The sequence below is a fragment of the Copidosoma floridanum genome, unplaced genomic scaffold (genome assembly GCF_036245765.1).
Source record: "Copidosoma floridanum isolate Cflo_tuat_1 unplaced genomic scaffold, Cflo_Japanese_pri ptg000001l, whole genome shotgun sequence".
NCBI lineage: Eukaryota > Metazoa > Arthropoda > Insecta > Hymenoptera > Encyrtidae > Copidosoma > Copidosoma floridanum.
The window spans coordinates 12,454,953-12,465,285 of NW_028321878.1; the positions used below are offsets into that span (position 1 = coordinate 12,454,953).

Below are 10,333 nucleotides of genomic sequence, written 5' to 3' on the forward strand. Positions count from 1 at the left end.
ATTTATAATTGTATGGTTTGTCAACACCACTATAGTACTGTAAAATATTCAAAAACCGGTAGCTGTTGCTTAGTATGCATTTTTTTTTTTTTTTTTATTTATCATGGCCCTTTTTTTTATTGTTATGGAGACGAGCATCTCGATTTGTTAGTTCAGTCTAGCAACATAAATTTTCAATCTAAACTTTAGTCGGAACAAAAAAGAAACCACGTTATGGCTTAATGGCTCTTTAAAAAAAACGTTGACTATTGTTTAAGTAAATTCTGTTAATTTTTTTCGTAAAAAAATAGAAACAGTGAAAAATGGCCATTTTTGGTCTCCACTTTTGGATTGATTGTGAACACTTCAATTTGAGTTTTGTACGTATTTGCTGTTTTCCACAAACTATTAAAGTTTTATGCATAAATAAGGTAAATAATTTACAGAAATAGTACGCCAATAGAATACCAGAAACTATTTATGAAGAAAATACTAAACACTCCTTGTAAATAATAATTGTGCATAACGAGAGGGAAGCATCTGGAAAATAAACATGAATAGTTGCACTCATGGTCACAGAGGTACAGTTACGTAAAAAATGTAGAGCAATCAGATTAGAGACGAAAATTTTGAAAAACATCTATAAAAATAAAAATAAAATAAAATAAAAAGATAACACGAAGAGAATACTTGATATCTAATAAGAAAAAAGTGATATTTGTTCTTTTCGGGAATTTATTTACGTAACTACGATAAACACTATATTAATTTTGGGTAAGAAGTGTGCGTTAAAAACGTCCATTTCAATAGTATAAAAAAAGCCATTTCAATATAAAAAAACCGTAACAACTATCGATGGGTTCCGCGTGTCAACAAACTTCAGCATATGCGGATAACAGCCTCTGATTTTATCATTCTAATAAAGAGAGCACGGTGTAAGATCTACGTGAAGTTATGTGTAGTAATTATCGTAATCACTACGAAGTACTTAGTGCCATTTGGTCGATTTTATTTAACCATATAAGTAGAATATCCATACTTTTGGTAATCAATTTTCAGATAGAAGATAAATTGTAAACTTGCCGCAAATAGCATAAATAATTTCAACTTATTAATATCTCTCTGTCAATTTACTTGCGGCTGGTTTATAATTAATTATGGGGCTCTGCTATAAGTAGTAATAATTATTTGGATCAGCGCCATCTAGCGTTGCGGATTTTTGAACTAAAAAGTGGCCCTAAACTTTTCAGCCAGAGCTTTAGCGCGTAGAGCCATTTAATCACTTATAAACCAGCCGCAACTCATCCTGTAGCTATAAAATAAAAAAAAAACGATACATGTGTTTTTGGCGGCAAGTTAACAATCTATTTTTTACTCATAAATTTATCTTTAAAAGTATAAATACATATGAGATCGATTTTTGGTATAAAATAGATTGTTAACTTGCCGCCAAAAACACATGTATCGTTATTTTTTTATTTTATAGCTACTATCTTATGTTGCGGCTGGTTTATAAGTGACTAAATGGCTCTACGCGCTAAAGCTCTGGCTGAAAAGTTTAGGGCCACTTTTTAGTCCAAAAATCCGCAACGCTAGATGGCGCTGATCCAAATAATTGTTACTACTTATAGCAGAGCCCCATAATTAATCATAAACCAGCCGCAAGTAAATTGACAGAGAGATATTAATAAGTTGAAATTATTTATGCTATTTGCGGCAAGTTTACAATTTATCTTCTATCTGAAAATCGATCACCATAGGTATGGATATTCTACTTATATGGTTTAATAAAATCGACCAAATGGCACTAAGTACTTCGTAGTGATTACGATAATTACTACACATAACTTCACGTAGATCTTACACCGTGCTCTCTTTATTAGAATGATAAAATCAGAGGCTGTTATCCGCATATGCTGAAGTTTGTTGACATGCGGAAGTGCGGAACCCACCGACACCGACAGTTTATACAGTTAGTACACTCGCCGTACTTTGATTCGCAAACCGCGAAGTTTAAATTCTTAAATTTTTTAATGACAAATAAACATAAAGTATGATTTTAAGATTGTTCAATAGTTGTTAATATGATAGTTGTTTATCATTATATTTTTATTTTATGGTTCTGGTTGTTCCTCGTGTTTTAATACGATAAATTACTTTAAGAATTCAAACTTCGCGGTTTGCGAATCAAGGTATGGTGAGTGTACAGATTGACCTTAGCGCTGCCTGATCATGTGATCATGCGGCTTTACCACGACCTATATAACTTAACTGCTGACAGCATTTGCGGAATACAACCCGTAACCCTAACAAAAATCTCAGCAGGCATGCCACGCAATCAGTAGGCAACCGCGAGTTACTTGTCGTGTTTATATTTGATTGAAAAAAAATAAAGGAAAAACGTATTTTCATACAAAAGCAATGAGCGTGACTATTTGTCTTTCCTCATCAGAGGACGAAGTAATTGTTGAACCTACAATAACAGTCAAAGAGAAAAGTGTTCAATCAAAGGTTAAACTGTTTAATATTTTAACATTGTTACTTTATCACGTGTAACGTATAAAACTTACTCTCTTCCATCTATCAAGGCTAATGCGTTTCTTTAAAATTTTCATGAAGTTTTCAACTTTTAATTATCAACAGTTTAGTTTCAGTTGTTCATGAGCGTATTGTAATTCTGTATTTAAATATTTTTACTGAAAATTTTTTCAGGACAACACAGAATGTGCAGGTACTGAAACAAAATTGAAAGAAGCAACAAATGAAAAGAGAAAGCTTTCGAGTTCGTTTAATGAAAACCGCAGTCGGTTCAAGAAACCTAAATTTCAAGATATGAATGAAACGGTTAAGATGATTAATAGTAGTAGCTCGGACGAGTACTTATCAAGTACAAGTATTCACGATGATTCTGTAACAGAAATCACGAGTCCCGTTGAAGACATAACAGAACATTATGATGAAAATGAAAAAATATCTCCAAACAATAAGAAATCCAAACGTATTCAGCCAGTCTTGGTTGTCAAGGACAAAGTGGCAATCCCAGATCCTTCGGATGACGTTTTTGATAATTTTGTAAAAGCATGTGTCAATCATGAAAAAGCTGACGAAGAAACAAAGGAAATCCTTGAAAAATTGCGAAAAAAATACAAGAAACTTGACTCTTTTGACAAAAACCACGAAGAATTTAGATTTTTCCTCAGTAAAATCTTGAACGAAATCAGTCATAAAAGAATTAAGCTGTACGAGAGTATTACTAAAGTTAAACAGGAAATCAGTAAACGTTTAAACACACCCAAAACAAAGGAACCTACAGAAGAAAAAGACAGTGCATCAGATGAAGAACCAACGTTCACTGAAGAAGAGTTGAACAAAATTAGGCAGCTGGAAGAAACTATAAAAAAATGCATTGAAAGGATAAAAGAACTGGAATCCGAAGAAGTAATTTTAGACGATGATGAGGATTCTGCATACATGAAAGAAGATAGATATAAAAGAAAATTAGTTCAGTTATACGTTGCTCTGAGTGATATTGCAAAAGATAAAAAATTAAAATCAGAACTTAGAAAGAAAAAAGTTTCAGTGAAGGATATCCAAAATGAGATGATAGATATTAATGTCATAAATCAGTCAATTGTTGATTATATCAACTGTAGCATTAAACGTATGAACAAATTAAAACATGTTAGGAATTGCAACACTACACCAGATTATATTGTGGCACCGGATTATCACGATTTATTGAAAATTGTAAAAAAAGATAATGAAACACATAAGCTTCACCTCAGTGAAAAAGGAATAGAGCAGTATGGTAAGAGTTACATACTGTTTATACTAGTATGAGTATTATATTATCCTTCGTATTGATAAATTAATTTTTTGTAGCTACTAACGCTTTGAAAGCCGTAACAAAGTATTTGAAAAAATGTCGGATACAGGAATCTGATAAATTTTTATCATTTTTCATTAACAAGGATGCAAGCGACAATGTTGACCCTGCAGTGAATGATCATGCTCTACAAAAAACTCTGCAGCAAAATAAAATAATGGGTGAAAAGCTCTTAAATGAAGTTTTTAAAAAATACGAAGACATGCAAGATAAATTGACTCCCGAAGAGTTGGAGAAACAAATGTGTGATGATCCACTTAGTTAATCTCAGTTGTAGCAAGGCACTGGAGAGCAGTCAAAAAGTAGTACAGTTGAATTAATCATCAGTAGGTATCAATAAATTAATTTTACATAAATATAAAAATAAGTTGAAGTATAATATTTTTAAAAAACTATTAATTTCCACAGCACTATGATATCTGGCAATTGAGATAATTGAGCTGGATGTATAATTTTTAAGAGACAGTCTGATTGTTGTTCAACATTGTGGCTCACATGCTCCACAAACAGAGTAAAGCTTCCTTGCGTCTCCAATGCATTGGAATCGATCCTACCTAGAAAGGCAATAATAAATTAAAGAAAAGTATATTTATTTTTTATTAATTAATCGGTATGAAACGTGTGGTAGGGTAAACTTGATAGAAAAAATTGTATTTACACTGTAAAAAAAGCCTCAGAGCTACTTGTTTCGAGTAAAAATTTTAGTCATAAGTTAATCATTTTAGATGATGAACAGTTGATTACATTTTAAATTAAATAGTATAGTTAATTGCAATCGAATTTAACAGTGACCGATTAACTACATATTTCAAAAAATTTTTATTTAGCGATGTAAATAGTAAGAAAACAAAAACGTTGGCGCTATATAGCTTCATATAAGTGCATATTGTTTGATTTTTTAGAAATTTTCTCCTTTGGGGACAATTTAATTAACATGCATTGTTATTCCATTGAAGAATGATAAAAACCATCGGTGTATTTCTTTTAATATTGACGTTCTGTACTATCTTTTTGGCAAGTCACCCAAATGAATTATATTGTAGTCTCATGATACTATTGCAACATGTGAATAGCCACGCTTTATACATAGAGATCTTGAATAAATATATGTTTTGTACCTGGAGAGTTTTATTTATATTATGTTTCATTAACCATTGTTCCAAAAATTTACTTGTATTTATCTAAGCTTTCATGTATCAATATATTTAGGTCTGTATCATATAACAATTATGACTGTTACAACAGTCATACAACTTGCATCAGCCTTTTTTATTACAAAAGAGTACCAGGTTAATGGATCTGCTGATCTTCAGAATTTGAGTTCTTAAACTTGTATGTTCTAACAATAATTGATTATTCCATGTAATGAAAACTTAAGTCTCTTAAAAAATTGCATACTTTACGTACTTACATAATTTCATACATTTCTCTAGTTTGAAGGAGGTACATTTTTTGCGTTGGCAACCAAGACATAAAACAGTTGCCTTCTCTGAAAACTTCCCCCCCCCCCTCCCAGCTCAGACAACTTTTGTTAATCTCTTTTTAACAGTTACAATTATCAAAAAAAAGATGTTTTCAACAATAGTATCAGAATTAAGAAATCTCATGATTTGTTCAGATCTAAATCATCCTCGTCAAATTTCATTCTGGTGAAGAGTTAATATGTATGGTAATTAAAGTAGTGCTATAAAATTTTATACACCATCAGCCATAACTTCAACCATTAGATAGAAAATAAATAGTTGTACATAAAAGTGCCATTTGTAGCAGTATTAAAATTTATCTTCTATTTGAAAACCGACGAGAAATTCCTTTTTTTAATAGTCAAACTTTGAATAAAAGATAAATTACAATCTTGCCACAAATGGTACTTTGCAGTACAACTTTTTATTTTCTATCCGTTCAGAGCTTAAGAGGTCTAGATCCATCATCCATGTAATCAATTATAAACTAGCCTCAATTAATCTCATAAATATTAAATAAAAATTTGATGTTGTTTATGATGTTTGCGGCAAGTTTACAATAAATTTTATACCCGAAAATCGACCTCCAAAAGTATAAATATTCTAATTATCCTATATGGCTTAAAAAATCGACCATATTTACAAAATTACAATACTTTAGACCTTTTACCATTATGTATTATCTACTAAAAATTTGACTGTTAAATATGGTCGATTTTAAGCCATATATAAGTAGAATATTTATACTTTTAGAGGTCAATTTTCGGGTAATAAGTTAATTGTAAACTTGCCGCAAATAGCATTGATGATGTAAACTTTTTATTATATATCTTTAAAATTAATTGCGGCTGGTTTATAATTAATAAAATGGCTCTACTGTAAGTATAGTTGTAGTAATAATTATTTGGATCAGCGCCATCTAGCGTTGCGGATTTCTGAACTAAAAAGTGGCCCTAAACTTTTCAGCCAGAGCTTTAGAGCGCAGGGCCATTTAGTCACTTATAAACCAGCCGCAACTCATCCTGTAGCTATAAAATGAAAAAATAACGATACATGTGTTTTTGGCGGCAAGTCAACAATTTATCTTTTACTCGAAAATTCATCTTAAAAAGTATAAATACATATGAGGTCGATTTTTTGGTAAAAAATAGATTGTTAACTTGCCGCCAAAAACACACATATTGTTATTTTTTTATTTTATAGCTTTATCATGAGTTGCGGCTGGTTTATAAGTGACTAAATAGCTCTAGAGCTAAACTGCCTAAATCTCTCGTTCAGAATTTCAGAAGCAATTTTTGGCCAAAAAAATCACGACCGCTAGATGGCGCTGATCCAAATGATAATTACTACTGAACTACTTATAGTAGAGCTATTTAATCAATTATAAACCAGCCGCAACTAATTTTATAAATATAAAATAAAAAAGTTAACGTAGTTTGCACTGTTTGCGGCAAGTTTCGATTTATCTTTTACCCAAAAGTATAAATATATAGGAAGTCAATGTTCGTGTAAAAGATACATTGCAAACTTGCCGCAAACAGCACTGACAATATAAAATTTTTATTTTGTATTTATAATATTAGTTGCGGCTGGTTTGTAATTGATTAAATGGCTCTACCATAAGTAGTAATAATCATTTGGATCAGCGTCATCTAGCGGTCGTGATTTTTTTGGCCAAAAATTGCTTTTGAAATTCTGAAGGAGAGATTTAGGCAGTTTAGCGCGTAGAGCCATTTTATCACTTATAAACCAGCCGCAACTCATTTGGTAGCTATAAAATAAAAAAATAACGAAACATGTGTTTTTGGCGGCAAGTTATCAATGTATTTTCTACCAAAAATTGACCTCATATGTATTTATACTTTTGAAGATGAATTTTCGAGTAAAAAATAGATTGATAACTTGCCGCCAAAAACAAATGTATCGTTATTTTTTTATTTTATAGCTACAAAATAAGTTGCGGCTGGTTTATAAGTGATTAAATGGCTCTACGCGCTAAAGCTCTGGCTGAAAAGTTTAGGGCCACTTTTAGTCCAAAAATCCGCAACGCTAGATGGCGCTGATCCAAATAATTATTAATACCTACAGTAGAGCCATTTAATTGATTATAAACCAGCCGCAACTAATATTATAGATAGAAAATAATAAGTTGGAATTATATATGCTGTTTGCGTCAAGTTTATAATTTATCTTCTATCCGAAAATTGACTTTTAAAACCTATTTGAAAATGGACCACCAATGCCCCGATGCGCTGCGCTGTGGCTAGCTAATATCTCGGCAATGGCAATGGCGGACAATGACTCATCACGTGTGAACGAAGAAAGAAAGTCATCAAGTCATCATATTTGCAATTACTTTCATTGTTGTCGAGTACTTATCACCTATTTATAGTCAAAGAATATTGCACAGTTGGATTAGACTAAAGATAAGACTATCATTATAATACATAGTCGGAAATTGGGATTTCAAGTGTTTAAATACAGTTGAAGGGACTGAAAAAATACCGCAATGTTGCAAAGGAGCCAAAATACCGCGTCTCAAAGGACGCCGAATGCCGTAACGCCACCGACACCGTCTCAAAGAGCTCCAACTTCTGCGTTGTTAACAATCCCACGCATAATCATCTCAACTGCGGTAATGTCTCAAAGGACCCAAGGTGCCCTTACCCAAGACAATCGCAATGTCCCCGACAAAGTCGTGCTGTACCAGCTGGACGGCGAATGCTCCATCGAGAGTCCTTTTAATATCGAGCACTTGCCGGAAATCAGCCAAAGATCAGCCGTTATTATGGCCGCCCATCTCCTCTACCAGCACTCCTTTACCTGGGGCGAGATGTTGAGTTTTCTTGGATCTTCCATGTTTCGGCAGCTTCTGTCGAACAATCCGCCAGCCAAACGTTTTTTCGATAACGGCTTGAAAAAGAAAATTTTGGAATTTTCCTACATCAACTACGGAGAGATGAATAAGCGCGAACCGAAGCCATCCGAGAATTTGGACCATACTGTGGAAGGTGGTGTCGAGCTTTTAATCTCCAGCAATGATTCCAGCCATGAGTTCATAATCGTTGTAAAATATAAATTGCACCTGAACATCTGGCCCAATCGACCTAAGCCTACCCTGGGATCTAATGTTAATATGGCTGTGGAACCCCATTCTTCGTGGAATACTTTGTTCGATCAATTCAGAATTTTTAGACTCCAGCAGACGCTTCAGCAGCAAGATAGCTTCTCGGCTGCTAGGGTGGATGATTCCATGCTTTCTGAAATCAAGTGTGTAACTCAAGTTTTCTTTACATTTGTTGAATTGTCAATTTTAATACCAATTGCTTGTTTTTTTTTTACAGGAAGCAGAAACCCCTTTGTTTTTCTTATAGAGAAAACTCTAGCTCTTCATAAGTCTTTTCATCTTGTTTGGAACCATTTGCATGAGTGTATTCTTAATATCAGATGTTTTCACGTGAGAAAAAATTGCTGTTTTTAATTATATATGTTTAGATTAATAATTTTAAATATAATTTAATGAAAAAATGTTTCAATACATAAAATGTGTTGAAACTATATTATGGTATGTATACTGTATGTAAAATACAATTATTAATTTTTTTAATAAAAATAGTTGTGATAACGATATTTTAAGAAGTCATTACAAATGCGTAGATGAGAACAACAGCTCGTTTATTATTTTACTTGCAAGAATACAACTTCTGTTTGAAATAATATGAGAAAATTTGAATTGTGCTTTTTTGTTGTACAAGCCGTCGATATAGTCTTTCGTTTTCGGTCTTAATGGGAGATTTTTTACAAATTTAGAGATAGATTAATAGGTAGTGTGAAATGGAAGCAGCCCTTGGTTCTGGTTGCCCCACTTTTTATATTTTTCAATGAGTGTGCGTAAATTTGTCGGTGATAGGTGTAAAAACATCCAATATCAGCCATTATTATCAAACAAAATAGTTATTAGTACATAGAACTGAAAACGTGAGGAAAAACTGCTGTTTATGTATTGAAATCACTGCAAATAACTTTGATAAAAAATATTTAATGAATGAAATTACATATATTAAGGACACAAGTAAAACACGGACGAGGGTGGAAACAATGTAAATATTGTTACAGTAAATTAACTATTACTGCGCATAGAATCACGTTGATCAACAATTATTTCAATTTTTCTTTATTAAGCATCAGTGAAACAATGGAAAAGCACAATCCATTTACCTTAAGAGAATCAAAATTTCGTACCAAAAAGAGAAAAAAATGTTAATCAAGTGTAGTAAACAATTTGATATATGATAATATATCAACTCATTCTTCTCCAAATTGTATATATATACACATCACTATACTCGAATCAAAGGAGGGATGAGGAGGTCATCGAAAGAGAATATGACGGAGCCGCTGTTCCAGTTTCTCGGGTACTTTGGAAATTAACCCGAGGCATTTTCCTGCTCTTCTCATACGCGCAACCTTATCACGTATACGTATACAACTATACAGCAAACACACCTTTCTAATTACAATTATTCTGTAATACAACGCATACGTGCGTGGTCACGTTTGAATAATTTAGCTGTTTATCGTTTGTTTTTCTTTCATTCGAGCTGGTTGGCTATAGTTTGTTACTTTGTACAAATAAAATAGATCGTGATCTCGATACGAATACGTTTCATATTTATGGTTCGCGATGATAGAAACAACAGCACGCACGTTATAATATACTTGAAGCAGTATTAACGCGTCAACCTCTTGAATCATCTAGTATTACCATATGTCGACTATTATATTATTTTTCCCCATCAACCACACACTTATGAAAGAAAACATTGAAAACAAAAATCATCAACCGTACTCTTTCGCTCCCTGGAGGGCTTGCAGAGAGTCTTCCCCAAAAACACTCCACGCAATCAGAGATCCCTTACAACGACCCCCCATCCCAATCTGTGGGTAATCCATCACAACCACCCCTTCTTGCCCCAATCCATTGAAAATCAGACTCGAACTCAAG

At 32.8% G+C, this 10,333-nt stretch overlaps 2 protein-coding genes across 3 annotated transcripts; both read left to right on the forward strand.

The window, feature by feature from the left end:
* Positions 1-2,218: 2,218 nt before the first annotated feature.
* On the forward strand, positions 2,219-4,951 carry LOC106642932 (death domain-associated protein 6-like). 2 transcript variants are annotated; one of them, XM_014357863.2, is made up of 4 exons: positions 2,219-2,490; positions 2,692-3,787; positions 3,862-4,195; positions 4,274-4,951. In XM_014357863.2, the coding sequence occupies exons 1-3, from the start codon at positions 2,401-2,403 to the stop codon at positions 4,128-4,130; spliced, it is 1,455 nt and encodes a 484-aa protein (XP_014213349.2). In that variant the 5' UTR covers positions 2,219-2,400; the 3' UTR covers positions 4,131-4,195; positions 4,274-4,951. The 2 variants fall into 2 exon arrangements, with proteins under 2 accessions (XP_014213349.2, XP_089445015.1); XM_089588889.1 differs by having other exon boundaries at positions 3,862-4,191.
* Positions 4,952-7,650: 2,699 nt separating this feature from the next.
* Positions 7,651-8,769, forward strand: LOC149376035 (uncharacterized). Its single transcript, XM_089592655.1, has 2 exons — positions 7,651-8,598; positions 8,673-8,769. Exons 1-2 carry the CDS (start codon positions 7,838-7,840, stop codon positions 8,722-8,724), a joined length of 813 nt encoding a protein of 270 aa, XP_089448781.1. The 5' UTR covers positions 7,651-7,837; the 3' UTR covers positions 8,725-8,769.
* Positions 8,770-10,333: the final 1,564 nt, after the last annotated feature.